The sequence below is a fragment of the Drosophila grimshawi genome, unplaced genomic scaffold, assembly GCF_018153295.1.
Source record: "Drosophila grimshawi isolate 15287-2541.00 unplaced genomic scaffold, ASM1815329v1 contig_311, whole genome shotgun sequence".
NCBI classification, from domain to species: domain Eukaryota; kingdom Metazoa; phylum Arthropoda; class Insecta; order Diptera; family Drosophilidae; genus Drosophila; species Drosophila grimshawi.
In genome coordinates, this window is record NW_025063098.1 from 8,745,370 (window position 1) to 8,765,827 (window position 20,458).

The window sequence follows — 20,458 nt, forward strand, 5'->3', positions numbered from 1 at the left end:
ATACAATTATAGGTTTGGGTTGAATTATATTTCATGTCTATTTAAAACCCTACTCGCATTCAACCATCACGAAATGTCAATTACCCCGGTGATGTAGACAATTCCATATAACGCATACGCCGCGTGTGACCATAAATTGAAATTCACCAGTGTTTGAGTGTGTATTTCATGCCATTTGCACAAAAGTGTGCCAAATAAATCAGAAAGGCAGCCCATTAAATAAAGTATTAAATAAAACCTGAATAAATACACAAATTAACTGCAATACTTTTACGGGCATAACATTGCAAGTCTCAGAAGTGCAGTTAAAAGTGTGCATTAAAAACTTTACGACACTTTACAGACAAGTGCAAAAGTGTTCGAAATTGGAATTTAAGATCCAAGATTCTCAGCATTAGTCATGCACCACACGATATCGATACAATATTTTGATTCGTATTATTATGCAAATTAAAATATCAAAGCTAAACATTTGCTCGCGGCCTGGCGTGTTTTATATTATTATGTTTTTTTCTTTCTTTTTTTGTTTCTATCTTTCGATGTGTCTATTTAGTTTATTTTGTGCAAATTTCATTAAACGAAAGCTAAACAATGTTGATTATTTTACAGTTTTAGAACGATCGCAATATACATATAAAATTTCAAGGTTAAACACGCAATAATTAACTGGACGAAATTACTTTTGGGGGTCTACCTCCGACTGCCATATGCGTGGCATACACAGAGAGTGAGGCAGCAATGATGATGCTGCTCTATATAAGCAACTGATATTTCTATGATGATGACTAGCCTAATGACATGGCAGACATATAGCAAACGTGGCCGTTGTCCAGCCCATTCAATTCAATCAACCAGCCAGCCAGCCAGCCAGCCAGCCAGCCGGGCAGCCGGCGAGTCGATGTGTTGGCCAGCTCGTTAAGCCAAATGGCATTAAAGTCAATTTTGTTGAATGCATTTTGTTGCCCATTTTCAATTAAGTTTTTGCCAAACGCATTTTTGTCAAGGTTAATTGATTTGGGTTTGCTGCTGATGGCTTTCAATTTTCAATTGTGAATTATAAATTGTGAATTGTGAAGTTATCAATGCACTTCAGTTCAATGCTGATTTCAATTTAGATACACAATGCCAAGCTGAATGCAAATGCATCACTTTATCTATTTATTCAATATATACACATAAATATTTATACTTTGATCAATACAGTCATTCTTTATTTGGAATTGATGTGGGGGACTTACCCAGTTCAGCCAAAGACTACAGATTTTCTGCATTTGGCGTGTGGCTCAGAGACTTTTCTAGGGAAACCTGTGGGCAAATTTTATGAACGTGTTTTTATTATTTTCCTTTAGTTGATTAGCCGAGTTTTTGTTTTCGTTTTGGCTTTCGCAAATGCTTCCCACGGACTTTTAGCTTTGAATTTGTTTGTCTGTTCCTGTACGTTGGCAAAACATTTCGCAGGAAACGCTCAAGTGAAATTAATAAAATATTTACACACACTTTTGGCATTAACGGTAATCCGGCATATTGTTTGGTTATGTTTGTTTGGCCGAGCGTTTGTATTTAAGCCAATAGAGTTTTCGATATTGTTGCACCCGGTCACGCGTCGAGAGCAAAAAGGCATAAAACACACGCCCATAAATTCAACAAGTTTATTTATTTATCATTCACATGCAGCCGCCATAAATACAATCGCACCGGATTTGTACAAAGTGTCTGCATTAGGAATAATTTTTTCGAAATGCCTCCTACAGCATGTTGTTGCACATCAGGTCTTAGCCAAATGCATGGCTATAATAAAGCGTGAGCTAATGGCCAGCAGAATGTGCTGAAATCTTAAACCGTCAGACCAACCAAATATGTATGTAAACAATTTGATTTAGCTGGCAATTAATAAGTGAATACCAAAATGTAGCTGTTAATTTGCTAATTTGCTAATTTGCTATTGGCGTTTCGCATGCGGACCTGCAAATTATGTACTATTGTCACAATGCGTATATGGAATTCGGCTCGCATTCCCGACTGGCTGCAGGGCGGCATTTGCAATTAAGTCATTAAATACAAATTAAGCGCAACAGCACACTTGCCGTATAATTAATTGAACACATTGCGCATACGCAGCGTGACGTGAGACGCGTGTTTCAATTGCTTGTCGCTGGGCGTTCACTTAGCACCAACACCTCGATCAATTAGCCAGTGCCAAAGTATGTGGTTCACAACACCAAAAAAAAAAAAGTGTGTATCGTCCATGAATCCCCTGTCGCTATTGAGTGTCAGCCTACTGCGAAGCTGCGGCGGCAACGACCTTCATGCCGCTCGAGAGGACAGACTGTGCGGCGTCATTGCCCCACGACTGCTCCGCAGACAGAGTGTCGGCCAAAAATTTAGCCATTGGCATAAATTATAGCATTCGGTAAATAGAAATAAAGTAATAGACTGACACACAAATCGCTTGTTTCTTGACTATTTTGAACGCTGGCCAAGTGTAAACTGGTTTTTATCTCGCTTCGGATGTTTCTTTAGTATTCTTTTGTTTTTGTTGGATTTCTGTTTTGGTTTCGATTTTTTTTTTTTTTTGGGCTGCCGCCTCATTGGTTTGGTCAATTAGTCAGAGCCTAAGAACCACTTTGACTTAACAATAAATTAAATGAACTATTCGCGTATTAAATGGAAATGAAACAGACCAAGAAAACTAAAGGCCCAAACATTGGCGTGGCTATCACTCGTCGCTGATAAAAGCAGAACGCACACATTGCATTTACATATTTATGAGGTTGTTTTGGAAACAAGTTAATAAGCAGCTCCCCAAACGCATGTATAACTATCGGCGCCGAGGTAAACACAGAGATCATCAGAATGGCCCTCTAATTAAATACATAAAGACCCAAGGATTTGCATTGCAAATCGCGAAACGGCTATTAAAGCATTAAATGAAATTTATGATAAGCCTCACACCAATAATACAGCAGCTTCAGATAGCAGGTCGCGTATTTATATATTTCGATTTTCAATAGAAATTCTTCAACGAAAAGCGAGAAAGCTTGCCGAGAAAGACCAGTTCAGGCATTGGCAGTGATAACCCTGACTGTTTGCCCATTGTATACAGATAGGAGCGTTGATTAATGTTCTGACATTATAAACATTTGTGCAAAATATTGATTTATAAAATACACACATACATACATATATAAAGCACACAACGTATATATAAACATATAAATTAAAATTCAGCACGCTCCAGCAGTGCGAAATCTTATATTTATAATAAAAGCGTTCTTAGTTTCAATCGGTAGCTCTACGTAGCAATACAACTTTTAAATTATGAGATATATTCAATTGATTTGCATTGCAAAAAAACTATAAATAAATATATCAAATTAAACCAGTTGTTCTATGGATAATCTATACTGAAAATATTTTTTGAATTTGCGTATTGTACACATTTCTAATTTGTAAAACTCAAATATGTATTTTAAAATAATAATTTCGATAATATATATATTATTTTTTATTATTTATAAAGTCAAACGACTTATCTTAGTTAGCCCTACACTTCGTAGACTGACCCCAAAAAGTATGCAAATATAAATTGGCTATCTCGCAAATGCATATTGACAGTTTTTCGAAGAGGTATACTCAAAACATGTTGTTCAATATTCATAGCTGGTCATGTTATAAATCTTAAGCTATGTCAATATTTATTGAATTGGGCCACGCAGTGAATGATCGCAGAAAAACATTTTAATGACCCATCAATTTGAGCTTTTTTCAATAATAATAACGAACATAAAAGGTCAAAAGCGATTCCAAAATTGAGTGTCATTTTTTTGAAGAGCTACGCTACGTTGAAAATCGTTTGGGATCGCAACGGAAATCCGAGCACACGCTACGCCTTGGCATCCAGTTTGGATGTCATGGATTTATCAACGTCAAAAAACACGTTCGATGTGACAATTTGGTCGCATAACAAATGCGTCGCCGGTCACAGAGTTCACAGAGCTGCCGTCAAATTATGTAAAATTTGGCAACTAATTTCGTGATTTTTTTTTTATTTTTTTTTTGGATGAATTTCAATTAATTTTTTGGCACCACAATAAATACCACATTGATCATGATACGCTAGATGCACACATTTAAAATGTTTGCGCAGAGGTGCAAAGAAATGCTACTCAGACAAATTAACAAAATAAAAGCCACATAAATTGTTCGCTCGCGGGGGTATCTAACTATTTCAACTTTTTGTTTCTCTTTCTGCGCTATTGTATTATATTTTCTGTTTTTTTGTTTTCTTTACTGGCAAGCAAACAGAAATTGCCGTTGGCACACTTTACACCTATGCGCTTAGGCATTTCTGTTTAAGCAATTAAAGAAAAAAGCAAAAAAGTGCGAAATTTTTGAGATGTGAGGAAGTGTTTTCAACAGCTCGATAGATCTACAAATAGCGGCCGGTGCGCGTGCAGGTAAAGGCCAAGTGGGCCGGGGTCTGAGTGGCCACTCACAGGTGGCCAAGGCAGCTGCCGACGCGTCGGTTGATCAATTTAATAATTCTTTCAAAGAGTTAATCACTCAAATCAGTTACCTCCCATCCCCATTGATTGTGTCTACTTGATGGGTCAATGGAACGTGCCCACTTGCCCCATACGCTCAGAGCTTGTAATCTGCATTGAAGGTGTGAGAGAATGTGGAGCTTTCAACTTTCTGCTCTATCGTTATTGATACATCATCTGGCTGTGGCCCATAGCTGGAGCTGACTATGACTTTCTTTTCATATTTGTGTTTGTGTTTGCGTTACTTGCAGCTCGTGCTGAAGAAGACTTGCGAATGGTGGTTCTACAAGAATAAATACATCCAAAACATGTCTGCTCACCTGCGCCAGCACGCCTGCTTTTTTATCCCCGTGACCATAGTGCTTGCACTGATCGGACTATACATCTTTCTGAATAGCAGTAGGCCCAGCGATAGCATCGGCAATAGCATCAGCAATAGCAACCGATTCTTCGAGGTACATGAGTCGAAAAAGTTTAATAACGATACGGATGTTGTCGATTGGAGTGATGACAACGATATGAAAAGCGAAAACGATTTTGGTGACAACAAGCACATTGCCGATGACAATCTCAGTACCTCTGTCACACTCACCAAAATACACAACTTTAGTCTTAATGCCGAGGATTTGTTATACGAGTCGAAGCGGCACAGCAATAGCAATAGCAGCCACAGGGGTAAGTGGGAAATACCAAAAACAACATCGACTAGCCATGCATCATTTAATATGTGCTTAATGCAGATGCGACTTCTGCGTTCAGCATGACTGGCACATTCCGCACCAAGACTAGCCCGATTTGGGACCCCCATCCGGAGTACTTGCTGAATGTGTTTGGGCAACAGCTGCATCTGGTACTGCATCAGGATACCTCGTTCATACCATCTGAAACGTTTCGGGTCATACGCATCCTTAATAATCGAACGGAGGAATCTCATTATGAGGAGCACTATTTGGGCTGCTACTATAGAGGTTACGTCGAAGGCGACAATCAATCGGCGGTCGCCGTCTCCCTCTGCGGCGGCATGGTAAGGCCAAAAAATAAATATTAAATAAAAACCACACGCATAAAAAAAATCTACACGAGCAGCAGGTGGTGCTCTGGTGGAGATCAGTTCATGGGGCCGAGACCTTCACAAAAAGCCATTTGCATTGAATTAACATTTCGCAAATTATAATTATTATCAATTTATCTCTGAGTACGACTACTAATAAGCTTGTGTATCCAACTCCTGCCTTGCCCTGCCCTCCTACTTACTATTGCACAGACTGGTTATATCAAAACTGGTTTCGGCACGATGCTCATTCAGCCGGTCAACCAGACGGATAGCGACGAGAACTTGCATCGCGTCTGGCGGCATTCGAAACGCAATCCCAGACAGGCTGTCTCCGATCTGGAACTGGTGATGGAGGCGCTCGAACTGACGGAAAGTGTGCCAACGCATTTAACGCGCCGCAAACGACATAATCAGGGCAACCAGGTATACACGTTAGAGGTGCTCATCGCCGTCGACCACACGATGATGGAGTTCCATAAGACAGATCTCAAGTCCTACATTCTCACACTATTATCGATTGTATCGAACATATTTGCGGATGCCAGCATTGGTAACTCGATACGCATATCGTTGGTCAAACTGCTCGAACTAAAGGATATCAACGATCGATCCAGCAATCGACCAGGCAAATCCGAGAAACTAAAACGATTCTGTTCGTTTCTCACCAAAAAAGGCTATCCCTATGATACCGCTATGCTAATCACACGGTAAGTCCAACGCTTTCCGGCCAAACTGTATGCAAGGCATTATATAGCCAACATTTTCGCCCGCTAGTGATCAGATTTGTTCGAATGAGCGGGAGGAGCGCTGCAGAACACTGGGCTTGGCCGAGCTGGGCACCGTTTGCAAGGCCAGCGCCTGTTCCATTGTGCAGGACAATGGCCTGTCCGCCGCCTTCACGATAGCACACGAATTGGGCCACATGTAAGAGGAATGTGTTTGCTTTGTGCTAGCATTGTTCTGAATCAGTTTGTTTTAGCCTGAACATGCCGCATGATGACGACGATCGTTGCAAGCAGTACAACTCGAAGCCGGGCAACAATCTTACATTGCACATCATGTCCAGCGTTATGGGGGATCATATGCATCCATGGTCTTGGTCTAAGTGCTCACGGCACTATGTCTCCGAGTTTCTCGAGTAAGTACTCAAACTACCAATCAGAAAAATGTGGAAATTCAGCGAATTTGTGACTTTTGCGATCTTAGAAAAATGGACAAATCGTGTCTGGAGGACACGCAATCCTCGCCCATCGACAACTTGAATACGAAACTGCCCGGTGAGATCTACTCTCTGGATCACCAGTGTCAGCTGATACATGGCAACCAGAGCACACACTGCTCCATCGAGGCGGATTGCCGCCGGCTCTTCTGCAAGGCCAGCACGCATCCAAATGAAAATTGCCGCTCCAGTAATCTGCCCTGGGCGGATGGCACGCTCTGCAACAACAACAGGTATTGGTGTCAAAAGGGCGTTTGTGTGCCACGGACGGGCTACTCCCTCAAGACGGTGCACGGCGGTTGGGGTCCTTGGACTGCGTTTACGCCGTGCAGCCTAACATGTGGAGGAGGTGTTCAGGAATCGAAACGCGAGTGCAATAATCCGGTGCCCGAAAATGGGGGTAAGTACTGCGAGGGCAGTCGAAAGAAGTATCGATCGTGCAAGACACACCCTTGCCCAACGGGCACTATAGAGCCCCGCGAACAGGAGTGCTATGACCAGAATGGCCGCAACTTAAAAATACCAGGCATTAGTGCGGACGCCAAGTGGATACCCAAATACGGATGTGAGTGAAAACACTTGACACAAGTGCACAGTTAACTTAACTAATCCCATATATAACTGAACACAGTGAACGCATATGTGGCGGACAAGTGCAAGTTGTATTGCCGCTTGGAGGACGACAGTGCCTACTTTCTGCTCAAGGATATGGTCAGGGATGGCACCACCTGCACCGTGGACAGCTTTGACAAGTGTGTCAACGGCATCTGTCGCCCAGCTGGCTGTGATAACGAGCTCAACTCCATTGCCAAGCTTGGTAATTATTCAATAAAAATCTATAAACACGAAATTTAACACACATTTTGCATTCTTTTCAATTGCAATCGCAGATAAATGTGGAGTGTGCGAGGGAAACAACGATACGTGCGAGGAGCACACCGGCAACGTGTATGTCTCCGATCTACTGAGTAGGGATAAGCCCTTGCTGAGCCTCTACTACGTCACGACGATACCAAAAGGTGTGTATGCCCAAAATTACCGGTTGCCTAAAAAAAGCAGCAAAAGCAGAAGAAAAAAAAAATCACAATTCTATAATTACATTTTGGCTAATGATTTGATGAGTGAATGCTAATGTTAAATGTTTATGCGTTGCGTAACTTAATGTGCTATTAAATAGTTTTAACGACTTCGATGCCCAATTGAGTCATCTTGGCCCAACCCTAGCCAATCATAATTATACATGTACATACATGTTCAGACAACTATATTCATGTACATACATGTATGTATATTAGGTAATTGCTGTATTGCCTACCTTTTTTTTTTGCCGGAACACGTGAGTTGTGGTTTGTCGACTGTGATCTGCTGTCGGTGTCAAGACATCAGCTGAAGGCAATTCCAATCCAAATGCACCTAGGCACCTCACGTACGTACTGATTGCCAGACGATTCCATAATCGACAGACGGCCAATGGCGCCGGATCACACGTCAGAGGTCGGCATCGAGTATACGTTAATCGACTCAAATTGCACACTCTGCTCACCCATTATCAGCACTGGCGCCCATTGTAATCTCATGCATACATACACAGAAATAGGTGTTGCACTGCATAGTAATAATTGCAATTATTAGCAGGTGAAAAGTTTGTGAATAACAATTTTACAATACGAGTATGCATTCATGCAATTGCAATTGCAATTAATTAAACGTGATTCACGACATCCGGAAAAAACTAGACCGAAAACGAAATTTTCATGCCGAGGATTCTTTTCTTATACGTGTATGCAAATCATCGATATTCCCTTGTATCGATGTATCAGCTTTATCAGATATATCAGTAGCACTTAGCATCGAAGTATTTTAAGTAATCTTTTCTCAAATTACTCTGTTATTTAACATTTTATCGATAAATATGAACATCAGCCCTGTTTTGTTTTTCTTTCCTGTAATTGGTATCCAATACGATCTTATGCGTTTAGATTCAATGCAATGCAGGACTTTTATTAATCTATATTAATTCTGCATTAAAGCTTGAAAATACAGCTTTCTCATATGAAAGTTTTTCATTTCTTATGAAAGTTAAGTTCAGTTATCATTTTTTATGAAAGTTAAGCTTCCGAATTATTGTCAATGTATTAGATTGAGAATTTAAAGAATACGTTTTTCTGTCCATGCAGGTGCCTCTAACATAGTTATTACACAGCGTGGCTATCCCGATCAGAACTATATTGTGCTCACTGATGACCACCAATCTCCAATATTGAATAGCGACAGAGTGGTAACACCATATCCCAAGAAGTATTCGTATGCGGGTGTAACAATCGATTACAATGGCTCCAATAGCACAATAGAGCGAGTAAACACCACTGATTCATGGAAGCTGACGCGTGATCTAATCGTAAAGGTAAATCAGGAGACGTTCGACTGGTCGTACCTAAGTAACCATGTTTATATATATTCGTCAAATCAATAGATCATATCGATAGACTTGAGTGCTGCCAAGAACCAGGATACCATACTGATCACCTATACGTACACAGTGGACAAGCCAATCATTGCAGAAACGCAGGTGGAGATCTATCGCTGGCAGATGCAGGCGTGGAGCAACTGCGACTCACTGTGCCAGGGCACAATGCATCGCCAGGCGGCCTGTATAAGCACAACTCTGGGTCTCAAAGTAGCGCCACAATTCTGCGATGAGTCGGCGATGCCAAAGCCCGAGTATCGCAACTGCAACACGGACTGCATCCTAACGTGAGTTGTGGTTAAAAATTGGTTATTACAGTTCTGATATAATTGTTCTCGAAAACTGTTTGTGCTGCAGATTGAACACTACTAGCATTTCGGAATGCTCCGCCGCTTGTGGGGAACTGGGCACCCGAGAGAAGACCTTCAATTGCATACAGACATTCACCGATATTCAGAGATCGAATATCGTTGATATGTCCTTTTGCCGACTTAAATTCGAGATTGTAAGCCATGAGCAATGTCGTGCAGAACCGTGCCAATATTACCCGAAAGTAAGTTACCCAAAGATGCCACAGATGCGACTTAACTTACTAATTTCCACCCAATTTATTCAGATAAACCAACGCTCTGTGAACTATTGGCAGACGGGAGAGTGGGGTGAGTGCAGCGATTGGTGTAAGATGAACCGAACTGTGACCTGTGTACATCCATACGGAAACTACTGTCCACCTGATGACCCGAAGAAGCCCAAGGAAGTGCGTAACTGCTGCCACATCAAGTACACCAGCGAGTGGCTACCGGTAAGATATGCGAAATTGTCCTTTGCAGATAAATTACATTATAACACAATGCGAAAATGGAAAGCGGCATTTAATTTCAATGACGAATGTTGATTTTTCAATTCGTTCACACATTTACTATCAGCAATTTAATTCCGATGTCGCCAACTAATCAATTCAATTGTTTTCAGTGCTCTGTGGAATGTGGCACGGGCGAGAAGCGAAAGGTGCAGAGTTGTGCGCGAGTCTACAAGCCCGAGGTGCCTGGCACGCCCAAGCGCAAGGAAAATGTGGACGAATCCTACTGCAAGGCACTGAAGGTGCGCAAACCAACGCTGCGCAAGACCACCAAATTGTGCAAAATCAATTGCAGGTGGGTCACCTCGGAATGGACTCAATGCTCAAGGGACTGTGATGTGGACTACCAGACGCGCAGCGTGCGCTGCGATTCGTGGCTGGGCAAGAGCGTGAACGAACGGAATTGTGATGTGGGCAAGCGGCCAACTCGTCGAAAAATATGCAGTCACTGTATGAAACGGCAATACAAAGTGATCTCATCCGTAAGTGAAGCATTGCCATGATTTGCCACATTCAGTTTGTGAACCACAGCTTAACCTTGAATTTTTGTGAACAGTGTGATTGCTCGGGCTACCAGAGGCGACGAATCCTGTATTACGACTCACATATGCGGCGGGTCGCCAGCAAGCCGAAGTTCGATAAAATCAAATGCACTCCGCCACCCAGCTGCAAGATGAAAAGTCCCAGCAGCCATGAGAGCAGAGGAGCACAGACCTGTTCCGATTTGCAGCGCATGTATCGGTTGTACAAGGATGGTGAGTACACATTGCTGGTGCGGGGACGCCAGATGCGCATCTACTGCCACCAAATGAACAGTCTGACGCCGCGAGAGTATATCACTGTGGAGCCACAGGAGAATTACTCCATCTACTACGAGTACAAGACGCGGTACATCGACAACTGTCCGCCCATGTCGCGGGACCATGAGTACGCCAACGATCAGAACTCGGGACGTACGCATTTCAGCAAGCTGCGGCTCAACATCAGCGACCTGCGCATTATTGAGAACGATTTCGAGTTTGCCAAGTCGAGGGGACACCGGCAGGCGCTCGGATCGGCGGGTGATTGCTATAGCCGCAACATGAATTGCCCACAGGGAGATTTTTCCATCAGTCTGGACGGAACGGGGTTTCTCATGCGGCCGACGACCGTTTGGAAAACCTACGGCAATCGGGCGGTCATGCAGCGTGCCAGCGGGGTATGTAATCAGCTCATCTTTTGTTATCTGCCATCTAATCCGAATTCTGATTTTCAGTTCGACACATTGGCGTCGTCGCGGCGCGCTTTTTGTGGGGGCTTTTGCGGGCATTGCTCAATATCGCCGACGTCAGGACTCTATCTGGACGTTGTGTGATCGGCTCAGTCTGGTGTTCATTGCAAATGGGCTTGATGAATCCTTGGTGCTATTATTTTGCGCAACGATTTTCTGGTCGCTTGGCTCTTGTGCATTTAAACAGCTTTGCTTACCTTCACTGCCAGTTCCAGAAAACTGCAGCCATCTCCATGAGATATCTCAATTATGAGCGTCGCGTCAATTGCACAAAATATACAAATTTAATAGTATTACAACGATTTACACATACACAAACAAACACACACACACACATGCCTCGAGAAGTTTTCGTTGGTACTGGAAGAGGAAATTTGAAAGCAGGAAGGTTTAGTGGACTTCAAGTCCCTCACTTCGTCTTTCAAACATTTTCCTTTTCTAAAAAGCAAAAAACACATACATACATACTTAGGAGTAAGTGTGTAAACATGTATTTTTTTGTTTTTTAGAAAAGAAGAGAAATTATATATATATTTTTTAATACATGTTAGATGCACAAACAAAAGCAAGTACAGGCAATGTAAAGTTAACTAGAAAAATTATCGACGAATGTTAAAAAGTATTTTCGAAACACGGCAATTTCAAACCCAAGGAAAACTGCCAACAAAAAACTGCATTAAAAAAAATAAAAAAAATTCAAAGCCATTCATAGATTGTAAGAAGTGTACATAGTTAACACTGGCTACAGAATTTTGTCTTGTCCAGAACAGTCAGTTTTCTATCTAATTAAAATTGGAAAAGTTTAGTGACTGTCCTGGACGACAAATGTTATTTCCTAGTGTAATGAGGTAACAAGTCAATTAAGTTAAGGAGCTTGTTAATCAAACTAAAAGTTAGCTGCGTAAATATTTATGATTCTAAGCACACATACAAAAATATTTTAAATATTCTATATATGCATAAGTGTAGCCTCGACCCTCATATTAACTATACTGCGTGCAATGCCGGTCTATACAATATTTGTATACCTACTTTTAAAATTACTTATGTATGTGTACGTTAACTAAAACAAGAATACTCATATTTAGGTGAATCTCCACCAATCCCAAGAAGCCAAAACAAAATCCCATCTTTTAATGCTGAAGCCGAGAATGTAAATTATAATAAAATAATTACATTGACAAAAGATATCACTGCCAAACCATTTATTTTACACCAAATTTGTGTTCTTTAAGCTACCAAGTCAATATATATATACATACATACATACAAACATACATACATACAAACATACATACATCATACATCCAAGAAAGTTTACCGTTGTTTTAATACTCTGATACCAAAGGTACAAGAGTATATTGGTTTTGTGCAATGTCCGTCATGCTGTCTGTCCGTCCGCAGAGTTACCAAACTTGGAGAGTAGCTTGCTAATAACTTCCTTCAAAAATCGTCATATATTTTCATATTCAGACCACGCTCACACACCCTGTCCATCCGGCCATAAAATGGGAAATGCCCGTATTATCCACATTTCTTTAGCTAGAATCACCAAATTTTTAAAGACTATATCTTTCGCATATTTAGAACTAAAGTTACAAAACTGGGAAGTTAGATTACTAGGAACCTTCTTCAAAGATCGGTTTTTCTTGGCTACACCAATTGCCACTATTCTGTGGCACCTGTTATCAGCTGATATTACTTATTGGTATCAGAGAATTTCACAGTCGGTTACGCCCGATTGCAACGTTCTCACTTGTTTTCTCACTGACTCTATTAAAATGTTAACGTATTTTGGTATTATATATTAATAAATTATTTTAAGCACTTCCACTTAACATAAGAAAAAACAAAAAAATTATTGACAAACTAAAAAATTATTAAATGATATTGAAATTGTTAACACTAAAGAAAATATGTAATAGAAAAAAATGTCTTTATTGAAAATGTTTATATTTTTTAATGGAAGATATATTTGGCTTTTATTTCTCAGACTACGATTAAAATATACAGTTTAGATACGTTTATAAAATATTTAATTATTTTACACTGCGGCGAATTTCACATAAAGCTGTTGACTATCGCTGTTGACTGAAAATCGCCGGTGTCTTTGGTATTGGTTACATTTTAAAGAGTGAGGCCAATAGAGTGATTAGCCTCTAATTGATATTGTGACTTTAATGATAGTTATGGTTGTTGTTATCCACTTCTTCTTTGCTGATTTGGTTTAATGTGAAGCGAGCTGGCCTTGGTGAAAAGCTCGCCGACGTGGTTGTGATTGGTTTGCGACTTTGCTAAGGCGGTGGTTGTCTTTGTTGATCTTTCGCAACGAGGGAAAGACTTAAAAGCACTTGCGGTGCACAATGCCGGGACCAGACTCATCGTATTCCTGCTTGGAAATCCACATCTGCTGGAAGGTGGACAGCGAAGCCAAGATGGAGCCACCAATCCATACGGAGTACTTTCTCTCAGGTGGCGCAATGATCTTGATCTTAATGGTCGATGGGGCCAGGGCAGTGATCTCCTTTTGCATACGATCAGCAATACCTAAAATATAACATGCGGAACATATTTAATATTTGATATCGGTTAAGGATATGCGTCATTTACCTGGATACATGGTGGTACCGCCGGATAGCACAGAGTTGGCATACAGATCCTTACGGATATCCACATCGCACTTCATGATGGAGTTGTAGACAGTCTCGTGGATGCCAGAGGACTCCATGCCCAAGAACGAGGGCTGGAACAGAGCTTCGGGGCAACGGAAACGCTCATTGCCAATGGTGATGACCTGACCATCGGGCAACTCATACGACTTCTCCAGGGAGGTGGAGGCGGCAGCCGTTGCCATTTCCTGCTCGAAGTCCAGAGCGACATAGCACAGCTTCTCCTTGATGTCACGCACGATCTCACGCTCAGCGGTGGTGGTGAAAGAATAGCCACGCTCAGTGAGGATCTTCATCAGATAATCGGTCAAGTCGCGACCGGCCAAGTCCAGACGCAGGATGGCATGGGGCAGGGCGAAACCTTCATAGATGGGCACAGTGTGGGAGACACCATCACCGGAGTCCAACACAATACCAGTGGTACGGCCGGAGGCGTACAGCGAGAGCACAGCCTGGATGGCAACATACATGGCTGGCGAGTTGAAGGTCTCGAACATGATCTGGGTCATCTTCTCGCGATTGGCCTTGGGGTTAAGTGGGGCCTCTGTCAATAATACTGGATGCTCCTCGGGGGCCACACGCAACTCGTTGTAGAAGGTGTGATGCCAGATCTTCTCCATATCATCCCAGTTGGTGATAATGCCGTGCTCAATAGGATATTTGAGCGTCAGGATACCACGTTTGCTCTGAGCCTCATCACCGACGTACGAATCCTTCTGACCCATACCCACCATCACACCCTGGTGGCGTGGACGACCCACAATCGAGGGGAACACAGCACGGGGGGCGTCATCACCAGCAAAGCCGGCTTTGCACATGCCCGAACCATTGTCGATAACTAATGCACCCGCATCATCGTCACACATTTTGACAGTTGTTTATCTAAAATAATAGATGTGATTTTTGTAGAACTCATTTCGAATTTGTTGCTGTGTAAATGATATATCTATCTGATCGTATTCATTACTCATTATTGCAATATAAAACTGGAATGAATCTAAACAGAAAACTTTTTGAGATTTCAATATTTTTTAATGTTCAACTTAGTCCTTTTGGGTTATAAAAGTATTCACTGAAATTTTGTATTGCAGTTTTATCAAAATTGAAAATCAATCACGTATTCCAAAAAGATTTTGTGTAAGAGATGAGCTTGTATTCATTACTTATTATTGCAATATAAAACTTGAATGAATCTAAACAGAAAACTTTTTGAGATTTCAATATTTTTTAATGTTCAACTTAGTCCTTTTGGGTATATAAAAAAAGTAGTTCACTCGAAATTTTGTATTGCATTTTTATCAAAATTGAAAATCAATCACGTATTCCAAAAAGATTTTGTGTAAGAGATGAGCTTGTCTCCGTATATAGTCCCTTGTTCCTTGTTATTCCAAATCGAATATAATTGAAATACACACACGCTTTACACACACCTTTAAGGCCAACGAAGGGATGAAAATAAAATCGCACGTTTGATTCTTGTCGGCTCCTAGACTCAACAACAAATGGCACGCGGATCGGCAATTGTCGTCTTTATATCGAAGGCTCTCTCACCAAGGGAATTTAAATTGAGATAAGAACTCAATTAGTTGGCAGAGACAAAGAAACTGAGTAGAGCGAAAGTAGTGCCACGCATTTAATTTGAATCGATCCATATAAGCCGTTTTCCTAATAGTCGAGCAAGCAAGCGAAGGTATAGACGACATTTAAGAACGCTTCATTCAATGCAAATTTAGATACTGGTTAACACACATTAATTGCCATAGTAGTTATTATTATCATCATCCAGCCAAATTTTATTAGGCTTGCTAACCATTTCAAAGGAAAATCAGGTTAGTTTGAGTAGGGTATTTAATGAGAGAGATCCAGAGAATTGTGTCGGACAATGCAGGGCAATTTGTATGCAAACTATCTAAATGACTGATAAGCAAATATGCGTGACGAAGAGAGCACTTTAATTGCTTAGCCGATTGCACCAATAATCGTACCCATGCCCGCTGGCTCCGTAGATGCCCAACATACATGTATGTGCATTGCCGAATATACTTCGCCTCGTTGCCAATTCAGAAAATAGAAACGAACCTTAGAAGGACTGAGAGATGCCGCAAGACAATTGGCAGCCCATGGACCCTGAGCAAACAGGCAGACAGAGAAAGAAATAGTATGAATGAGAGAGGGAGCGAGAGGGAGACAGTCAGGGATGCAGGCACGCAGCATAAGGCAGACACGAAAATAGACGCTACTAATACCAAGCTAACGACACCTATAAATCAACATCAAGGTTGGTATCCGCGAGAATCTCGAGGAAGCATCGGCCATGCCCGCTGTCGCCTCTGCAGTCGCGAAGTTGCGAAACTGAGAAATTTGCGAAATTGCCCTGGCGCCCATTTTCACGCCAATCCAAATCAACCACAGCGATGAGAAATGCAATTGAGCATTATTTTTAATGATGTCTAGGTATTTTTATTTTTCATTGTTTTATTTTTGTTTTCTTTTACTTTACTCATGCCTTTTGAATTTATCCTTTTATGCAGATTTCGGTATTTGTTTTATTTCTTACTTGTCAATTTATATGTAAATGATAAATAACGCAGGTATACATATAGATTTAATTGAACTAAAAATAATCAATTATTCGGATGTGATTTAATGAAATTCTTGAAATAGTTCACTTCATTGGTTTTACGCATACAATGCTATTTATGCTCAGCTGTAGTCATTAAATACTCTTCCTTGTGTAGTATATTTATGTTAACAATTATAAGATTTCAGCAATTTGTAGGATGGTTTATTTTATGGCTTATTTTGGTACATACCTATCATATACATATATATATAGCTTCATCATTTTGAGATATAATTTGATCGCAATATTGGAATTGAATCGCTCTGTAAAGTTATTTGTTAAACTTATTTAACTATATATTTCATCTTTTATTACTTTTCAAAATTCATGTTTTTGCTTGTTGGTTGTCCTGTAGATAAATTTGGCATCTTAATTATATTCTACTCCCGAAAATATGCAGCAATTTCTAAGCTACCAATGAAAGTATGCAATATAATTGGTTTTTAGATCACAGAAACTAATTTTAGATCTGGCAGTCTCCTAGGTGGAGACTATCGATTCACAGAATGGATTATAAAACTTATTTATGATATTTTAGTAACTTAACTTGAGATTACTGTAGGACATGCTTGACCCATATATAAAAATATATATATAATTATATATATCTTATATTGTACAATAGTTTAATTATTACTAAAGTTGAAAAAAAAATCACGAAGCATGCCTGAAGAGAAAAATTAGAGAGCATCAGAGCATTGGTTGTATGATAAATAATAAGGTGTTTTCTAATCTGTAGAATACTCCATACTGGCGTCGCCTCATCTAGCAGCGTATACGACGCGTACGATATTACTTATAACCATAGGAATATATATTAATAATTGATGATATCTTACACAATTTGAAATGGTTATACAAGCTGGTGAAATTGAGGCCTATAACAAATGTAGCATAACGCAAGATTCGGAAGGCGCAAGAGAATATTTGGACAGCAGCAGCAGGGTACCCAAAACAATGGAGCCCCCCTCAACAAAGCGAAAGCTGCGCGAAGCGAACGTGCGCCAGACCCAAACGAAAGACTTAAGCCACGAACCTGCGCTATGGGACTGGAACTGGGAGCTGAGCAGAAGTAGAATGAGCCAGAGTCAGAGTTAAATTCGAAAGACCAAAAGGCAAATCAAGTTTGTGACAGCAGCGTCGACGCCAGCAGCGAAGCGGCAGCGCTTGAAAAAGAAAGTGCAAGTGGACGCGGATGCTTAAGTATTCCATCAGCGTGCGTGTGCTAGTATGTGTGTGTGTGTCTATGTGTGTGTGTGTGTGCGTTTTTGATTCTTCTTATTTGAGCTGTTTGGTTTTTGGCTTTGGTGTCTGAGCTGACGCTGCTGTTGCGGCAGTCGAGACCAAAGCCAAGTTCGAGAGCGCGTTGGCGATGACGACGACGGCGACGGCGACGACGACGGCAAAGACGAACGCAAAGACGAAGGCAAAGACGACGCTTCGGTGAGGTAGTAGCGGCAGCAGCAACGCTGACCTACTTCCACACTCTTACAATCAGAATGTTTTATGTTTCGATTTTATTATTTTATTTTGTGTAGTGTTCGTTTCGTGTATGTATCTTTTCGATTTGCTGGCCAGCTCTGCAGCAGAAATTGATCGAGCTGCGCATCTGTGTATCTGCGTGTGTGTGTGCGTGTGTGTGTGTGCGTATGCATGTGTGTGTGTTGGTGTGAAGTTACTTTTTCTTTTCCTGCGTTTTGGCTGCTCTCAATTGTTCACGCTGTTTGGTAGGCCTATGAAAGATACGCGCGTCGGAACAAGCACATCTACACAAGAATAATTTCATGACAAGACTTTCCAAATATTGTTGTATTTTTACTTACAAAACTACAGATATACATGTACTGCATATGTTTGTACAATTTCACTTACACAACTACTTTTAAATGTATTTGTCTTTTCTTTTACATGTCTTGTGTCAATTACTTTCAAATATACATAGATGTTCTCAACTTTTTAGGTTTTTCTGACCCAACAAAATTCATGATACATTTTAAGACCTGCTCTCTTATGCATGTCATATTTGTGGTTTATCTGTGTATGTGCCACTGACAGAAACCTAATTACTTGTTCATATAGATAAGAAACGCAATAAAATGCATTTATATGAATTGTTATTGATTATTTAATGACAATGAATACGAGTTTCGTTTTTTTTTTTTTAGCTGCAATACCTTGTATCAATAAAAACCTCAACTCCGTCAAATCATGTCTCTAAGTAATATAATAGCTAAAGCTCTGTCAATTTTGTTCCACTGTGCGCCGCTTCAATTTTAAGCTGCTGCTGTTGCATGACATAAACTTTCGATTGTCTGACTCTGTTCGTCACATAACTGTTACTCTGTCACGTTCAGATCTTCTCGTTCTGTTTCGTTATTTTGGAGCTACTACGTCAATTTGGGGTATGGGCCAAAATGGGTAATTGGGTCAAGACACGACGGGAAAAGCTTTCAAATTCATTTCACTTAAAATTCTTCTGGGCTTAATGTTTCCTTATTTTAAGTCTTTTAGTCATTCGCTTCCACTGATGGCGGTGGGCTGTGGTCTCTGTTCTTTACGCTACTTTACGAAATCTGAAATCTCATTTCATTGAATTTACAACTTTCATGGCTTATTTCTTACATTCGTCTGGCGCTGCCATTTTGGTGCTGACTTAATGCGCTTGGCATTGTTTTTGTTTGTGGTTGTTGGTTTTTGGTTTTTGGTGTCTTTTGTCTGTTGTCTTTGGTTCTTACCCATTTCTCTTTCTTCTTTTTCTTTGCGCTGCCGGTTAATAATTTTATGTTAATTATTAAAAAGTGAAAATACATATTATACTTACGATTGTGGGTCTCGAATTTCAGTCATAGCCATAGTGTATTGCTTCTGACACTCGTTTATATAATGAAAGGAACTGCTGCTAATGAAATATATTTGGACAGTTATGAGAGATGCGATCGCATATTTATTACTAAACTACAATTGATTAGTATCGATTTTCATAGGAGCAATACAATTCTTAACTTTAATTGCGAATGCAATGTGAAGAAGATGACTTACAGTCGCACATACACATGTATATCGAGTGGTCTGCGAGTGTATTTTAAGATACAACTTTCACCCAAATAGCAGTATGCGCGGAATAACGGCATCGGTATTACAATCAATCGGTCCAGCGGATGGCTCTGACCGCCATCATAATGTGAGTGTGGATGCATCACAGACACCACAAAAGAGATTACCAAGTACTTATGTGAACTCAGCTGCAGGTGCATTACATATCTTCAGACAGACATATTTATATGTGCATAGAATTGAAAAAGTGTGAGGTTTTTTATTTTTTATTTTTTTTGTTTCACAATCTTTCACAATAGTTTTACTCGATTTGAAATTCTTCAGCGATTTCACATGCTTGGGAAAAAAATCTCAAAAGAAAGAAAAAGCAGCCAGAAAACCAACAGAAAGAAAAATAAAAGAGGCCTATCAACTACTGTGTGAGCAGCGGAGCAATTCAATTGAAGCGAGTGAGACAGACAGAGAGAGAGAGAGAGAGAGAGAGAAAGAGATTGAGTGGTGGAAAATGTAAGCAATGAAACAGCAGACGGCTTCTACATTAGAAAGTTTTCTACAACAACAACAACAACAACAACAGCAGCAGCAGCACCAGCAACAAGAAAGATAGCAACATTCAGCCGACACAAAAGAAGCAACTGTAAGTGCAGAGCCAACAAAAAGTGCCTAAACATTGAGATACTTTTAACTGAGTCGAACACT

At 40.5% G+C, this 20,458-nt stretch overlaps 2 protein-coding genes and 1 long non-coding RNA gene across 8 annotated transcripts in view; 1 reads left to right on the top strand and 2 right to left on the bottom strand.

Moving 5' to 3' along the window:
- Positions 1-8,550, bottom strand: part of LOC116805486 — a 37,319-nt gene extending 28,769 nt beyond the window's left edge. For 3 of the 4 annotated variants that reach the window (XR_006246632.1, XR_006246631.1, XR_004365217.2), the window contains exon 1: positions 8,133-8,550. This is a non-coding gene — a long non-coding RNA (uncharacterized LOC116805486). The remainder of the gene's footprint in view (positions 1-8,132) is intronic. The other variant, XR_006246633.1, reaches the window with a different exon arrangement.
- Positions 1-11,882, top strand: part of LOC6563633 (A disintegrin and metalloproteinase with thrombospondin motifs 9) — a 38,439-nt gene extending 26,557 nt beyond the window's left edge. For 2 of the 3 annotated variants that reach the window (XM_032737617.2, XM_043214817.1), the window contains 14 exons: positions 4,796-5,219; positions 5,285-5,568; positions 5,809-6,305; positions 6,373-6,522; positions 6,578-6,736; positions 6,805-7,382; positions 7,449-7,634; positions 7,708-7,836; positions 8,995-9,221; positions 9,291-9,571; positions 9,642-10,086; positions 10,257-10,625; positions 10,700-11,341; positions 11,399-11,882. In XM_032737617.2, coding sequence (XP_032593508.2) covers positions 4,796-5,219; positions 5,285-5,568; positions 5,809-6,305; positions 6,373-6,522; positions 6,578-6,736; positions 6,805-7,382; positions 7,449-7,634; positions 7,708-7,836; positions 8,995-9,221; positions 9,291-9,571; positions 9,642-10,086; positions 10,257-10,625; positions 10,700-11,341; positions 11,399-11,497 — 4,470 coding nt within the window. In that variant the 3' untranslated portion in view covers positions 11,498-11,882. The remainder of the gene's footprint in view (positions 1-4,795; positions 5,220-5,284; positions 5,569-5,808; positions 6,306-6,372; positions 6,523-6,577; positions 6,737-6,804; positions 7,383-7,448; positions 7,635-7,707; positions 7,837-8,994; positions 9,222-9,290; positions 9,572-9,641; positions 10,087-10,256; positions 10,626-10,699; positions 11,342-11,398) is intronic. The other variant, XM_001989917.3, reaches the window with a different exon arrangement.
- Positions 11,883-13,432: 1,550 nt separating this feature from the next.
- LOC6563632 (actin, indirect flight muscle) lies at positions 13,433-15,708 on the bottom strand. The gene is made up of 3 exons (XM_001989916.3): positions 15,513-15,708; positions 14,024-14,964; positions 13,433-13,960 (listed from the first exon to the last, which is right to left on the bottom strand). Exons 2-3 carry the CDS (start codon positions 14,946-14,948, stop codon positions 13,755-13,757), a joined length of 1,131 nt encoding a protein of 376 aa, XP_001989952.1. The 5' UTR covers positions 14,949-14,964; positions 15,513-15,708; the 3' UTR covers positions 13,433-13,754.
- Between the last annotated feature and the right edge of the window lie 4,750 nt (positions 15,709-20,458).

What these genes read in the sequence shown, in the direction of transcription:
- LOC6563632 (XM_001989916.3), bottom strand. Translation starts at nt 14,948, where the DNA reads ATGTGTGACGATGATGCGGGTGCATTAGTTATCGACAATGGTTCGGGC. An exon ending in CGGTACCACCATGTATCCAG is followed by an intron (nt 13,961 to 14,023) that starts GTAAATGACGCA and finishes GTTATATTTTAG; the next exon opens with GTATTGCTGATCGTATGCAA.